The 17,538-nt window shown below is 32.9% G+C and overlaps 1 protein-coding gene across 6 annotated transcripts in view; it reads left to right on the top strand.

The window, feature by feature from the left end:
• Positions 1-17,538, top strand: part of DYRK1A (dual specificity tyrosine phosphorylation regulated kinase 1A) — a 184,394-nt gene that overhangs the window by 156,795 nt on the left and 10,061 nt on the right. For all 6 annotated transcript variants that reach the window (XM_051984862.1, XM_051984867.1, XM_051984865.1 and 3 more), the window contains 2 exons: positions 5,561-5,847; positions 13,821-13,967. In XM_051984862.1, coding sequence (XP_051840822.1) covers positions 5,561-5,847; positions 13,821-13,967 — 434 coding nt within the window. The remainder of the gene's footprint in view (positions 1-5,560; positions 5,848-13,820; positions 13,968-17,538) is intronic.

Below are 17,538 nucleotides of genomic sequence, written 5' to 3' on the forward strand. Positions count from 1 at the left end.
AAACTTCCTTCCCTCCCCCAACCAAAAATGAATCTCCTTTCTCTAGTTTTCTCAAATAACTATGTTTTGTCTTGTGTGATGCTTATATATGTAGCCGCATCTCCCCTAGTCCTATTAAATGCATTCCCTGTCTTTTCCCCTGCCCCATTTACAAATGTCTTAAGTATTATTAGTTTTTATCTTTGTTTCCCCAGAACCTAGAATAGTGCTTTGATGATCATAGAGCGTTAACAATAATTATATAGTAAAATATAATGAAATGTTAATTTGTAAGTTTAATGTGGTTTCTGATTTGAGATCAACAAATTGTTATTTCTAATAGCAATGATTATATTTGTTTATATTTTTGAGTGGTAAGAAAGAGATCTGTTCTAAAAATTAGAAACTATCATTGTTTATTGAATATATCCAACATTAGCATATAATCATTCATAGTAGAAGATGTTTGTTAAGTATTTTAATATACTCAGACCTGATCAGATTTTTAGATTCCCACTCCAATGCTTTTTTTGTGTGTGTGTCCTCTTCCTGTTTAACACAATTTCCTTGCCTTAAGAATATAGCTAATTGGGGATGGAGGTAAGGTAATGATGAAGTACTTGAATTTTACATTTCTTTTCAATCTCTGATGTTAAGTATTACTATTTCCTAAAGTGAGAAAGCCATGTTTATAAGCCTTGACAGATAATCCTGTGCAAGATTTCTTACATAATAGAAAAATTGAATTCTTTAATAAGTCCGTAAATGTAACCAAAAAACCCCATAGTCTTGATTAGTCTTGATTATATATTTCTCATGGAATTAAACAACATTATCTATTCCACTGTGGTTCTACTTTCATATTTTGCCATCCTTACATAGCACAGTGATTAATTTGAGGTCATTATTATAGAGGTTTCTGTTAGCAGTGCAAATTACATTTCATCTGATCTTATCTATGTCTTTCCACAAATTCTCCCATAAAGGAAATCTAATGATAGATGACAATTTTTCTGGTTTTTTGATATTAATTTCTATACCAATTTATATTCAGGCTTTCTCTTAGTTATCCTTCATCCTGCAAGTAGTTACTGTATCCATCCGCCACTCTTTCTAGTTACGTGTTAATGGATTCTGTATTTTATTTATTTTAACTTTGTTTTCAATTAATGAAACTAACTTTTCTTGCTCCTACCTCCCTGCACATACAAAAAAATAATACCTTATTTAAGTATATGATGTGAGAAATTAGGTCCATACCTAATTTTTCTGCAACTACTTTCTTGTTTGGAGGTTTATCAAATATTAGACTCTCTGTTTTCATCTATCTCTGTTTATTGTGTACCTAATATTTTCCAGTGACCAACCTTTATTTCTTAATCACTACCAAATTGTTTTAGTAAGTACTATTTTGAGATTTGGCATTCTAGATTTTCTTCCTTTCCACTTAAAAAAAAAATTCCCTCAAGATTCTTTACCTTTTTGTTGTTCCAAGTAATTTAATTTTTTTCTACCTCTAAAAAGCAATCTTTTGATAGCTAAATTGACACATAGTTGAATATATAAATTTATTTACCTGGTACTATATTTTTTTACTATGTTGACATGGCAAATGCATGAATAATTAATGTTTTTCCAAGTTATCTAAATTTTATCTTTTTGTGGTATGAATTTTTTTATAGTCATAATTATTTTATATTTTGCTCAGTTTTAAAAATAGAAAAAAAAAATCTGTCTTTCTTTCCTGGTGGCTTTTGATGGTAATCTTTAGAAATTCTTATAATCTTGTGGGTTTATTTTATATTACAGTTGATTACTTCAGCTAATTTTTCTGTTAACTCTGTATGGTGTTCTTATAATTTTGACGTTTTTGCATTTTGCTTTATTCTATTTTTTGTTAATATTTAATTTCCTTGATATATTTTTTTGCCTTAATATTATAATTAGTATTTTTATTAAATAGTATTGGTACTAATGCACAAACATTACTCTTTCTTTACTCTTGATCTTATTGGAAAAGCTATTCCTTCCCCCCCATTACATATAATGCTGTCTCTTGTTTTACATAGGTGATATTAATCAAAATTTTTAAAAGCATATTTATTCCTGTTTCCTAGTATTTTTTTTTTTTAACATGAAGGTATTTCTGCTTTTCTTCCTTTGTTTGTAAGGATTTTAGCTCTAACACATGGTTAATTTTTATAAAAGTGCCATATGTATTTAACACAGATGAATTTTTCTTTTTATTCCAATTCAGTAATCTACAGTTTAAAAATTCTTTTCAAGTACTTTAAAATTATTCTTTCCTAAGTTTTGTTGAAGGCTGAAAATTATGTATGCAGTCTTACAGCAAAATATAACATCTTACTTTTTTTCATCGTGCATATTATTGCTGTTACCTTGTCAGAGATCATGCTTGTACCCCTGTCTTTTAATCTTCATCTGCAGTTTAGTGTATTTTATGCTCTTCCTTCATTTTGAACTCTTTGTGAATCTTTATGTTTTTAAGTGCAATTTCTTACAAATAACATGTTACTGCAGTTTGGATGCATTCTAGCCTTTTCCATTTTTTGAATGAGTTCATCTTATTCATGTTCATAGTTGTATTTATTAATTGTGTATTTCCTTCTGTCTTGTTATCTTGTACTTTTGTTTCCATCTCACTTTTTGTAAAGATGAAGGTGGTGAAAGGAGTATGTTCAACATCAGTAATTGTAGATTAAATGCAGTCTGCTTCTATTCTCCTATCTTTCTCTTTTACTTGTCCAAATCCCATTCACAGGTTCTTAATCTTTTCTTTTAAAAATCACTTTTGTATACTTAGAGTTTTGCATGTGACTAATCCTTCTCTTAGCCTATTCTCTCTCCTCTCCTATTTCTCTTTCCTCCATTTCCCTGGTGAACGAAATGGGGAAAAAAAAAACAAACCTGTATATATTTATCTTTTTTTAAACCAGATCAAGTAATAGTGAAGTTCACGTGTTTCCTGGTATCCCCATTCCTTTCTCCTTATTTGTCTTTTTTACTTATGCATCCTACTTATTTTTCTGAACTTTTTGTCTCTCCCCTTACCTTCCTTCCCCAGCGTATTCTTTTTTCACTCAGCTATCTTATTACATTCTTTCTGTGATAACCTTATGACCTTAGAGTTGCAAGTAGACATTAGCTCTGATCTTTTTATTAGTAATTAATGGAAATCCTTAATGTTTTTGAGATTAATTTCTCCTTCTTTATGATTATATTTAACTGACAAGTTATTATTGATTGTTGACCTATATTTTTTGTCTTATTATATTCTAGGTTCTTTGTTCTTTTTCTGTAGTGAATCTTGGGCAACCCTCACTCTGGTTCCTTAGTAGTTGAATTCTTTCTGGTTATTACAATAATTTTTTTTTTACCTATAAAATAGATTTTGAATATAATGTCCCTAATTTCTTTCAGAAGGTGGCCAATGGATTCTTTCAGTTGTTACATTGTACTATTCCATAAGTGAATCTGGTCAGATTTCAATTATTATTTTTTCAAATATTATTTCTGGCTCCTTTTGGAGGGAAGGGGTCTTGCATTTTATATATTCCAGTGATTCTTAAAGTATTTATTTTTCCAAGCGAGTTGTTTTTGCTGTAGCATATTTTTTTAATCTTTTCTTTTAACTTTATATATTTCTTATTGTCTCATGGAGTTATTAACTTTGTTTGGCTTATTCTAATTTAAATAAGTATGTAGTTTGGGAAAAGTTTTGTACTTCTTGTGATAAGTTGTTAATTTTCTTTCCAGTTCTTTTTTCGAAAGCTCATTTTTTTCTTCCCACTTTAATACTAGAGCTCTCATATCACTTATAAAATCATTTAAATCCTTAAAAAACCTTTCTTGCTTCATCTCACAGTAATTCCAATTTAATTTATGCCATGTGTTCTTTGAGATTTTAATTGTTGATGTTCTTCTGGGTTTGTGATTTGAGCTCATGAGTGTCCCTATCACCACAATAATTCTTTGGTTAGGTAAGATTCTTTTTTGCATTTTTAGCCTATTTCCTGATTGTACATTTTGTTAGGGCCATGCTCTGCATACTTCAGAGGGAAATGGCTAAGCCACATCTGTGTTCCTTTGGTTCATTCTGTGTTTTGTTATTCTAAGTTCTCAGGGACAGCTTAGTTCAAGCTAAGAACATTAAAGTATTTTAATCTAGATATTAATCTGAGTGCTTCCTCCAGGTCTGAGCTCTGCAACTTAATGGCTTGGTTTGGATCTGAGCACTACAACATACCCCTGTTTGGAGTTCTAGTAGACTGCTCCTCTACTCAGCCATTTTGAGTGATCCTGTAAACTCTGATCCCTGAGTCAGAACCAAAAAAACTTGCAAATGAGAGCCAGTGACCATTCCTTGTCTTTGACCACTATCGTGAGACATACGTCTTCTCCTCTATTTGTGTAGGTTCTTTGACTCAGTAGTGTTACTCAATGAATACTTACTTATTCCTATTTTTTATATAATGTCAGACTTGTATTGCACAACCACAGTCAGGCCTCCATTCCTTCCCAATTCTGGAGACTACATGTCATTCCTATGTCAGTCCTTATACCTCATTGCCTCACTAGGCTGACCTAGTCTATAAAAATGTTGTGTTCTTCTCCCCCCCCACCCCCCACCCCCACCCCCACCCCTTGGATTTCTCAGTCAGGAAATCAGTGTGGCATGTTTTCTGAATCTTTTTGTCATAGTTATAAAGAAGAATTCGACTATAGTTCTTCTCGCTGTTCTGCCATCTCTGCTGAAGATGTCATTTAAGGTCTTTTCTTGCATATCATTCATAATGAATAATAACAGCTTTAGTCTACTTAAATTCTTTGTTATGATATCTTTGTCATTTACTCTTTTTAGATTTTTTGGAAACTGAAATTTTATGAATTGTGACTATATAAAAAATTTTTTTTGCCCCAGCCACATGTGAAATAACATTTTTGGGGAGTGTTATGTATGTACAGGTATTTTTTACATATTTCCATATAAATCATAATGAGATAGAAAAGTCTGCTGTCTTCTAGTTCCTGGCTAATAGTCATGTACTAATTTAGTAGATTTTTTTTCTCTTATTATTCCTACTATTTGTATTACTCATTTTCTTTTTGCTATTTGAGTTGATTCTTGAAACAAATAGTTTGGCAAAATTTCAAAATATTTTTTTTTTATCTATAAGATTGTATAAAATGTAATGTTTCCATTCAGGAATAGAATTATAGAATTTCATTATTATCACCCCAAAATGATGATGTTAAATGTGGATATCCAGGTAATTGAGGGGTGGATAAATAATGTAGTATATTGTTAATATTCAGTTACAAAACTATCACTTTCTTTTATACCATTTTATCACATGTTGGGTAATTTAATTTAATGTTTAATTCAATAGAAATAGGATTTAGCCAGATATTCATAAATTATTGTAGGAAGTATCTTAGTACTCTGATAATGGTCCTTAAATGTAGTCATTTCAAATTTTATATCTAAATCTCAATGGTTTAATTATTTGGTAACATATAGTTGTCTGATGTAAAATTCTTTTTTTTTTTTTTTTTCCAGTGCATTTGAAACGCCACTTTATGTTCCGAAACCATCTCTGCTTAGTTTTTGAAATGTTGTCTTATAATCTTTATGACTTGTTAAGAAACACAAATTTTCGAGGTGTCTCTTTGAACCTAACACGAAAATTTGCACAACAGATGTGCACTGCACTGCTTTTCCTTGCAACTCCAGAACTTAGTATCATTCACTGTGACCTCAAACCTGAGAATATTCTTCTCTGTAACCCTAAACGCAGCGCTATCAAGATTGTTGACTTTGGAAGTTCTTGTCAACTGGGACAGAGGGTATGTATATTTTCTTCCATTCAAAAATAGTAAGTAAATAGTTTAAATAGGACTTGACTCTCAGGTAAATTACCTTTTTCTTTAGGATCACAAGGTATTTAAATATGGGACAAAAAGTACGTTTTTTAAAAATAAAAAAATTAGGTCTCTTTAAAAGCATATTATGATTTAAATTTCATAAAGAATAGTTGTTGAATGAAAGCTATTTCAGAAATAATATAAAAAGTAATATACTTCATTTGAGCATAGCATTTTTAGATCTCTTGCTTTGTGAAAAAATGCTTTGATGAAATTAAAAAATGATTATTAATAAATGTTTTCAATTTCGCTGAAAAGACTTAGCAGTTATTTCTACAAATAGAAAAACTAATTTTTGGAATTTTTTAATATACACTTAAGCAGTAATAAATTGAGATTGAACAAGAATCTACTCTTTGTGCTCCCTCATAATAACAAAACCAAATACCATTTTTTAACATTTTTTTTTTAGGGTAAGGGCAAAATGTTAGAACAAAGTCTATTACTATGACCCTTTTTCCTAACTAGGCCTTCATTTTATTCTTAGGGATTCCTTAGTCCTTAGGAGATGCCTTAGAAGCAACAGCTATGACCTGAGGCATTCTACATAAACATAATAGCATTAGTTTGGCGTTTTGAAAAAAGTGAAATAAATGAATTTATAAGATGTTTCAGAAATAGGATTACTATAGAAAATATGTTAATTGAATTAGTTAAATTAAATCATAATAAAAAGATGCAATCATTAAATTTTCTTGTCCTCATTAAGGGGTGTTTTTATGTTAAGGTACTAAGCAGAAGTGGGACTTTGTTTTCATCTGCAAGTAGCCTTAGATATCCTGGTTGAGGAAGGCTAAGTAGAGACATGTAAACATAAGGTAATCACTATCTGTGGTCACATTACCTTTTGGGAGGATGACTCATGACTCTATTCTAATAATCACCCTTACTATCACTTTAACAGTAAATCAATCATTATCACATTTATTAAGTGTTGGAATACATGGGAGCCATTTGACAATGGCTGCTGGAGATCAAACCCAAATGGATCTTCTCTTGTGAGAGGATAATACAAGGAAACTGAGAGGCAGTTGCTGTTCTCTGACCTCTCTGACAGAGGCCATTGCGTTGTCTGACCTCTCTCCTCTTCCCTCTGCCTCCAATTTATCTCATTCCCTGTCTACAACACCTGTTTCAGCAAAGGCTGCTTTGCAACTCCTTCAGATGTTGTGATCCACAACTTCCCCATTTTTTGATTTTGCTGTTATTTTCCCCTCATAGCATGGTCTGTATACTGAGAAATGCAAGCACCATTATCATTTCTGGATGGTTGTAACAAGTGTTGATCTTGTGAAATATCATGGAGGGAAGCTTTCAAATGAAGAAGAGGATTGTAGTTAGAACAGGCATTTAAGTCTCTCATCAACAGCCTTTGATGTGCTGGCCCATTTAATTACCCTGACTAAAAAAATCTTACCGAGGTTCTTCTTCCTTAACTCTGAAAGGATCCTTCTCATGCACAGCTCTGGTTCTTCTTGTAATTCTTATAGCACATTCAGGCTCCATATGTTGGAATACTCGGGAGAGCTGTTGGAATACAAGGGAGTCACCTGACAGTGGCTGCTGGAGATCCAACTCAGAATGGATCTCCTCTTGTGAGAGGATGATACAAGGAGACTGAGAGGCCGTTGTGTTGTCTGACTGACCTCTCTCCTCTTCCCTTTGCCTCCAGTTTATCTCATTCCCAGTGTGCAACACCTGTGTCAGCAAAGGCTGCCTTGCAACACCTTCAGATGTTATGATCCACAGCTGTGGAGGCTCTTAGAGAATTGACCTGTCCCTTAACAATTAAATACCTCTTATGTGCCAGGCACTATGCTAAGAATTGGGGACAAAGCAAGAATCAAAAGATAGCCCTCAAGAAGCTCATATTTTAGTGAAGACATAAGAAATAAAATAAATACAAATTATATGTGGGATATACAATTTTTTATTAAAAGAAGGAAGGAACTAGGATTAAGAAGGGTTAAGAAAGACCTCCTGTGGAAGATGGGATTTTAGTTAGGAACCTAAGGGAAGCTTGTTAGATAGAGATGAGAAGGGAGAACATTCCATGTTTGAAGGATAACCCTGAAAGAATGCTTGGAGGTCTTGCTCATAGAAGAGTAAATTAAGTTAAGGAGTGGATGAAAGAGAATAAGTTGTAAAAGGACTAGAAAGGTAGAGCGCAGTGGGGCTAGGGTATGAAGAATTGATTGCCACACAGGATTTTGTATTTGATTCTTAAAATGATGGGAAGTTTATGAAGGGAATGGAGAGAAGGAAAGTAATTAGAAGAGAGGGTGGTCAAAGCAACACTTAAGGATTAAGTGGCCACATGAAGGATAGTTTGGAGTAAGGAAGAACTGAAAGCGAGCAAACCTACCAGCTGGCTAATAACATAGTGAGAAGTGATAAGGATCTACATTCAGCTAATAGCAATATCAGAGGAAATAATAGGGCAAATGTGAGAGATTCCAAAAGTAATAATGAAGTTTGAAAGTAGGGGAGGGCTTCGGGGAAAAGATAATGAATTCAGTTTTGAATATGTTGAATGGAAAATATTGACTAGATATATAATTTGAGATGTCAGAGAGGCATTTTGATAAATGATACTGGAGATTAAGAAAAAGTTTGAGTCAGAATAGATTGATAAGAGCCATCAACATAGAGATGGTAAATCAATATGAACTAATGAGTCACCAAGTGCAGCAATATAGAAGGAGAAGAGAAGATAGCCCAAGATAGGCACTTGTGGGATATCTAAGGTTAGGGAGAATAACTTGGGTGAGGATCCAGGAAAGGAAAATGAGAAAGAGCAATCTGTAGGAGAATCAAGAGAGAATGGATAGTGTCCCAGGCTATAGAGAAGCATGAAGAATGAGAATTAAGAAAAGATCATTGGATTTGGAAGATACAAGATTATTGATTTCACAGTTTCTAGAAAACTATATGGTTGGAAATCTGGATTGTAAAATTGAATGAGAGGAGAGAAAGTGGAGGCTCTTACTGTAGATGATCTTTTCAAGGAGTTAAGCCACAAAGGGCAAAAGAGTTACATGGTAGTGGGGGTGGAAGGATCAAATGAGGATTTTTTGAGGATGAGCGAGACCTTGAGCTTCTTTATAGACAATAGGATTATACCCACCAGACAAGGAAAGATCGAAGATGTGATATGTGGAAGTGACAGAATCTGTTAGAGGAGAATCATTTTTGTAGGGAGGAGGTTTGAGGAAGGATATAAAGGTTTGGAACAGCCACTGTGGAGAGTGGAATAATGAATTGATAAAGTGTAGAAAGATTGAAGATGTGCTTGAAGAAACAGGTTTGAGTGAGGGAAGTTAGAGATGGAATTAGATAATCAATACATAATGATCAGACAAAAAAGCATTTGGGAATTTTAGAACATATAGGTGATTCACTTATGGGTAATGTCAAGAGTAAATATGTGAACAGATGGCTTAGGTGAGTGGAGGAATTGGTCATGGAAAGTGAGTAGGTTGAGGAAGTAACTGCTTAGTGTTTTTAAGGAAGAATCGTTATGTATGTTTAATCCCCAAATTTGAAGACAAGGGTTAGAAAGGAGAAAAAACTTAAGCCAGGTTTCAAATTCATTGAGAAAGGAACATAATGCCCTGAAGTTTTGTAGGCTTCAAATTTTGATTGAATGATAGATATGAATAGCATGAACCTTAAAAAAGAAGTTACTGAGTGATGGAGGTCAAGGAAAGAACCTGGAAATGGGAATGGGTCTCAGTTGATAACCAAAATTCAGCCATTTCTTATTCTTATTTTTAAGTGTATCCCTTATCCCAACTATAACTCACCTTGATAACCTTGGTAACAATCACCATGGTAAGGCTACCATCTTCTTCTTTAGACTTCTGGATGGTAAGGGATGGAATCCCTTTCATTCTTTAGACTTCTAGGGGATATCCTTGCATGTGCCTTGATGGCCCCTCTCTGCCACCCTTTTTACTTCTGGCATCATAATCATATCAGTACAGATATTGTTGTTGAAAGAACATCCATCCTCTCTATTCCCAAACCCCCCCCAAAAAAAAAAAGTGTTGCAAATACTGGACGAGTTTTTAATGCCATCAACTTGAGGCATAATTCCAGTTTATTCTCCCCGATATGAATTGCCAGTGAATAGTATTCTAATCTCATTTGATCCATTAATGTCAAGTAGATTTTACAAAGCCATATTTACTGTGAAGATGTAGCAAGAACACATATAAGAACACATATTTCCTCTCCTATCACCTAAGGGCAAATTCTCTTCTCTGTCTCTTTGTCTACTGGGGAAAGTGGGCTCCAACTTGGATTAGGTCCTAAAGCCTTTGCTCCATCAAATTCATTTCTGAAAATGGCATAAGTGATGGAATCCCTTTCCTTTTTTAAGATCTGGCATCTTAGCTGCAAGAATATTATACTACTTGGTTGCTTTTTACTCTTTTCTATCCTGAGCATTTGCTTCATAACCTTAAACTCAGTCTGTTGGCCTTTTGAAACTCCCAGCATCACATCCTACTTCCAGCCTCTTATCTAACAGCAGAAAAGAATAGACCCAATAAGATACAGAAATAGTGTCAGGACTCTTAGGAGTAACATAGTAATCTCTTGGTTCATAAAGGCCTCTCACCAGGTGGAGGTTTATATTGCAATCTTTACTTTCACTTGATTTCCACCCTGCCAGAAAGCGCCTTAGAGTAGATTTTCAAAGCCTAAAGGAATAAGGATTGCTGTCTTTTGGAATGAATGAAAAAGCATTTGTTAAGTACTTTCTTTGTGCCACACATTATACAAAACACGTGGTATACAAATACAAAATTAAGGCAGTCTCTTCAGGAACTTAAATTTTGATGAGGGAGACGGTATATTGAGTATTTTGGTTTGGGAAGAGACTAAATGGGGGAGTAGATCCATAAGGGAAATTCTTGTCATTTTTCAGTAACAATAGATGTATTAATATTATTATAGTTCCAGGAATAGAAAGGGGGGGATGGGAAGTGGCCAAGACACAGAGGCCTGGAAGTTGCATAGAGGGAGATGGTATGAAAATGGCCAGAGTGAAATACAAAGCATGCCTGAAGCCATTTCAATATATTGTACCATGAGACACTCATTAATTTGGATAACAGAGACATCAGGTCAAAAGTCCCAAAGTCCAATGGGAACCAAGATATCTGAGAAGTACAGTTTTTGAACAGATGGCAAGATGTTCAGAGGAAGAAAATCTGATTAGAAAAAGTAGGAAACAACAAGGAAGGAAATATTTGTGTCCAAAAAAGCAATCCACCCTACAAGGAATCACTAATAGGCTCTTACATGTGAAACCAGTTTAAAACGAAGTAGTTATATGAATTTGGATGTCATATTAATTTGAGGGACTGAATCCAGGGAACTTTTTATGAAGAGTTAGAATTTAAAGCCATTTTCTTTAATATCTTAATTCCCTTTCATTTCCCATAATGTCAAGTATTTATTAAGCACCAGCTATGTGGATCTTGGGGGTACAAGTACAAAGAAGAAAATAGTGTTAATTGCACATATACATATACTTAGCATAGATATTAAATGAATTAATAAAATATTTATAAAATAGCTAAATATTGTCTTGTCTCTCTCCAAATATTTGCCTTGTCACCTGAACTGAAAGCAGCTATGAAAAAAACAACACTACTTTATAAATGCCTCTTACTCTTAATGTTTAATTAAAGGAGGTTTTTGAGATTCTAGTGCTAAAATGATTCTGGTTCTATGTAGTTTTTCTAGAAGGAAAAGAGAAAAAGGAAGTTACATACTTTGCTATGGAACATATTTCATGTAATGATTAATGAAGGCCTAAAAATGGGGTTTGTGGTGGTTTTGTTGTGGCTCTAATGTGAACCACAATAATTAACACCATTTTTAGAAGCTGAATGAAGTATAAGGTAATTAGAATGTTATATTTTTAGGAAATGGTTTGTCTTTTTCTTTTTTTAAAGGATCAGGATATAATTTATCCATAAGGGGTCATTTTAGTTTGGGGAAATGAAGTTTTTTGCTCTACTAGTATGAAATGAACTCTAGCCATTAAATCTAACTTCCAATTTTTTATAATATAAGGTGTAAATGAAGATTAAATATGTTCAAAGTTGTGTTTGAACCCCTTTTGTTAAAAACTACATGTATTGTATGGGACTACCTGCCATCTAGGGGAAAGGGTGGAGGGAAGGAGGGGTAAAGTTGAAACAGAAGTTTTTGAAAGGGTCAGTGTTGAAAAATTACCCATACATATATTTTGTATACAAAAAGCTATAATTAAAAAAGAAGAAAAGAAAGTATTTAAAAAAAATAAAAACTACATGTATGAGATAGCTAGATGGTGCAGTGCATAGAGTATCAGCCCTGAAGTCAGGAAAATCTGAGTTCAAATCTAGCCTCAGAGACTTAACTCTTCCTAGTTGTGTGAGCTGAGGCAAGTCACTTATCCCTAATTGCCTGGGGGTGTGTGTGGGGAAAACTACATTACATTCTTAAAAATCTTAAAAATTTCTGAAAAGTTCAGCTTTAAAAATATTTGTTTATACAATAGTAATAAAAGATCTTATTATTGAACTTTTATAAAGCTAATTCAGAAAAGGATTCACTAGATTTCAGTTATGTTGTATAGCCATCGATTTGACATTATATCCTAAAATGTTTAAATAATTTTTGTTCTGTAAAAATTAAGCAAGCAGTTCCCATAATTACTAATTAATTCAGCTCATAAGTACCCGGTTTTTTTCAAGGGTAGTTTATTTTAAAATATTTTGTCTTGGTGAACAAGTGTTACATGAATAAATAAAAATGCTTTTATTTTTAATACTTATGCTGTTGTAACTCTTGTAATCATGTATAAAGTCTTTTAATGATTTTTCTTCAATATCTCCCTCCATTGCAGATTTAGGAAACTTTGGGTTTAGAGTACTGCAAGTAATGTTTCACTTTTTCAGTATACTAATTTTCTAAACTGTACTGTCTTTAAGAGAGATATATATACACACACACACACACACACACACACACACACACACACACACATATATATATATATATATATATATATATACATATACATATATACACACACACACACACACACACACACATATATATATATGTATATATATATATATGATTACATGAAATGATTTTCCAGGAAGGACTGTATTGAGAAAAGTTATTTATATACAAACATAGTATAAATAAAAAATTTTAAACATCAAAACTAATTTTAAAAAATTCTTTAAAACATAACTATAAATAGAAACTATTAGAGGTGTTTTTTTTTCCTTTTTTTAAAAAAATTATAGCTCTTTATATACAAGATATGTGCATGGATAATTTTTCAGCATTGACAGTTGCAAAACCTTTTGTTCCAACTTTTCTCCTTCTTTTCTCCCACACCCTCCCTCAGATGGTAGGTTGACCAATTCATGTTAAATATATTAAAATATAAGTTAAATACAATATATGTATACATATCCATACATGTACATATGTATACATGTACAAAAAGAATCAGTGTACAACTAGCCTGTGAAGGAAATCACAAATGCAGGCGGACACACATATAGGAATTGGGAATTCTATGTAGTAGTTCATAGTCATCTCTCAGGGTTCTTTCACTGGGTGTAGCTGGTTCAATTTATTACTGCTCTATTGGAACTGATTTGGTTTTCATCTCATTGTTGAAGAGGGCCACGTCCATTAGAATTGATTGTCATACAGTATTGTTGTAGAGGGTTTCTTTTAATCTGTTATGCTACCCTTTAACATTAGCTAGTGCTTCTTATTTTAACCAGTTAGCCAGTTCATTTATTGCTTAGAATTGATACAGGTCAAGAAACTAAAAATTCCTTGAAACTTTTTTAAAAATTATTTTTCAGATATACCAGTATATCCAGAGTCGCTTTTATCGCTCTCCAGAGGTACTACTGGGAATGCCTTATGATCTTGCTATTGACATGTGGTCCCTTGGGTGTATTTTAGTTGAAATGCACACTGGAGAACCTCTTTTCAGTGGAGCCAATGAGGTATGTAATTGATTTTTTTTTCCCTGTTATCATTAGGACTTTTTTTTTTTTTTTTTTGCTCCCCCCCAGAGAAGAATATATCAAATTGTTTAATCACTTATTTCATGACTTGTCAGTTGCTTAACTAAATAACATAATTTTAAAATAGATCCTTTTGTGTTTTCCTTTGTTTAATTTTATGTTATCATTGCCACACAACAGTGAGTTCAGAATTGTTAAATATGAAAATGTATATTGAAATTGGTTGGTGAAATAGTGACTGAAGCAATCAATTTAGTTTGAAGTATTTGAGAAGTATTGCTTTATAGAACTTGACATCATGATAAAGAATTTGAGTGAAGATTACAGGAGATGAGGTTGTGAATTTTGAGTAATATTTAAGAATAGATAAGTACTTTACCATTTTGGATCCTTGCCCAAATAAATACTTTGTCATAATATTGGTAAATATAACTCTTTTTGATATTGATATTCTTGGTATTTAAGGATATTACATCAGAATGTAAGGATAACATATAGGTTCTCCTTATAGAGTTGTCAAAGAGTTGATAAAATTGGCAATGTTATTTTATTGGACACTGGAACATTTTGCCTTTCATTATTTATGATGAATATAAATGAAATGTCATCTTGAAAATAATTGTATTTTATAACTCTACGGATGATGAAAACTTTAATAGAGAAATTTTATAAAGAATTTGATGATGATGAGATTCTCTAAACTAAGTCAACACATTAAGTCAACAAGCACTTATTAAGCACCAAAAGACAGCCCCTATCCTTGATTAGCCGTACAATTCAACAGGGGAGGCAAAATGCAAGCAATTTTGTACAAACAAAATATACACATACAAATAGGAAATAAACAGAAGGCAGGCACTAGAATTAAGTGGATTTGGAAGTATTTCTTGGGGGAAGAGACTTTTGATAGGGGAAGAGACTTTTGAATGGGGAAGAGACTTTTGATAGGGAGACCATCCAACAGGGCAAAAATAAGAAGATAAGGACTCTACACTAGGATGGCACATTGAGAAGCAGTAATAGGTTTATATTTGACAGATAGTATGAAGATAAAAATCTGTGAACCTTGGGAACAGATTGAATTGGGGGGAGGGGGAGAGGGAGAAGGGTATCACAGTAAGGCTTTGAAAAATGACAAATAGATTGTAACCCTGAAGTGTTAAATGATGGTGCTCCCAACAGTAACGCAGAAGTTTGAAAGAAGGAAAGTTTTTTGAGGAAATATAATGACTTTAGTTCTAGACATGTTGAATTTGATGTCTACAGGATAACTAGTTTGATAATGTCTAATAGATAGTTGGAGACTGAAGGTCAGCAGAGGAGAATAGGGCTGAATTAGGTAGATATGAAGATGATCAGCATAGAGATTGATAATTGAATCTACTGAGTGATGAAGAAAGAAGAGTATAAACAAGAAGAAAAGCCTTGAAAGCCTTGAAGAAGTTGTTCCCATGACTATGTTAAAAATATATATATAATATTTGATATATTCCAACCTCAGAAGTAACTTTTTCACTAATCCTCTGATTGGCAACATTAATCAGAATGCATATATATGCTTACCAAAAATATTCACCAAATTGTGGTATATGAATGTTGTGGAATATTATTGTTCTGTAAGAAATGATCAGCAGGATGAATACAGAGAGGTTTGGAGAGACTTACATGAACTGATGCTAAGTGAAATGAGCAGAACCAGGAGATCATTATACTTTGACAACGATATTGTATGAGGATGTCTTCTGATGGAAGTGGATTTCTTTGACAAAGAGACCTAACTGAGTTTCAATTGATCAAGGATGGACAGAAGCAGCTACACCCAAAGAAAGAACACTGGGAAACGAGTGTGAACTATTAGCATTTTTGTTTTTCTTCCTGGGTTATTTTTACCTTCTGAATCCAATTCTCCCTGTGCAACAAGAGAACTGTTCGGTTCTGCAAACATATATTGTATCTAGGATATACTGCAACATATCTAACATATATAGGACTGCTTGCCATCTAGGGGAGGGGGTGGAGGGAGGGAGGGGAAAAATCGGAACAGAAGCGAGTGCAAGGGATAATGTTGTAAAAAAAATTACCCTGGCATGGATTCTGTCAATATAAAATTATTTATTTATAAAATAAAATAAAAAAAAGTATTTACCATTATGGAGCATTTCCTATACAGTAAAAATGGAAGAGATATTTCCTACATATGATGTCTGCTAGTACTTTTTTTTGTGGATAATGCAGTTCCATTTACATTAAGCCCCAAATACTACAAAGACCTTTCACTGATGTTGTGACTATCAAAAAAGAACTAAATATATGAAATATGCTTGTTGTTCAGACTATGATATGCCGTTTGGTGGTTGGGCATTTAGCACTTTATAGGCAATAGATAGCCAATAATTTAAGTCTGTAGTTAAATAGGAGAAAAGAATTGTACTAGATTGTATTTTGGTAGTTGTGTGGCATTTTCAAAAATCCCAAATTGTTCCCTGTGCCACCACCCATCATTATCCCTCTACTACTACTACTATTACTGCTGCTGGTTCTGCTTCTGCTTTTTTTTGCTGCTTCTTCTTCTTTCTCTTCTTTCTTCTTCTTCTTCTTTCCCATGTTTTTCAGTGTGGTTCAGATAGATGATCCTGAGACAAGTCACTATCCTGATATTATTTATTTATATTTAGTGTTTATCACATACTATTGAACAGATGGATAAAATAAGTGCTTTTTAATTGAATAACTATTAGGATAAAAATTCAACCTCTATAGAATTCAGAAAAGCATTTTTAGTGCAAATTGTAATAATGATTATTTTTCTTGTTATAATTATTATCATTAATGTTACCATTATCTCACCTTCATCTTTTTGATAGTATAGATGGAATTGGGACTAAGTGTTGCTACTACTGCTACTACTACTGATAATACTTAGTATTGCTGATATTCTCCGGATCATATTAATTGGCTATGAATTGTGATAAGATCATATTTTCTGAAGAATAAAAAAAAACACACATTTGACCCAAACTGATTAAAAGCCTCATGGCAAGGATAAGTAGACTGTAGCACATTCTAATTATAATGCCTTTTTAACTAATCTTAAGTAAAATATATTACAAAAATATTTGATAAGAAAAGAAGTTGTGGACATGTCAAGTTGTAATAATTAATGCTAAGGTATCAATCAGTAATATTAAATATATACTATGTGCCAGGCATGAATAAGCCTCAGTCATATGCTGGTATCCATGAGTTGTTAAAATACCTTAAAAACCTTCTTTGGAGAACATGTATTTGAACCTTATGGAATGAAATTGTGTTGGTGGGCTGCAATTTGTATTGGTAGAAAGAATACTCATATTGATAAAATCATAGATTCTTTGAAGAATTGAAGTATTTAGAACCAGCAGGGAAAATACATACAACCTGAATTATTTGGAATTAACCTTACCTCATAAAGAGGAAAGTAATCTCTAAGCCAATATTATTATTTGATAGATGGGGGAAACTAATGACTTTGGAGTTTTTAGTCACTTGAGAAGAGAACATTGCTAGTTAG

This window comes from Antechinus flavipes, chromosome 3, assembly GCF_016432865.1.
Source record: "Antechinus flavipes isolate AdamAnt ecotype Samford, QLD, Australia chromosome 3, AdamAnt_v2, whole genome shotgun sequence".
Lineage (NCBI taxonomy): Eukaryota > Metazoa > Chordata > Mammalia > Dasyuromorphia > Dasyuridae > Antechinus > Antechinus flavipes.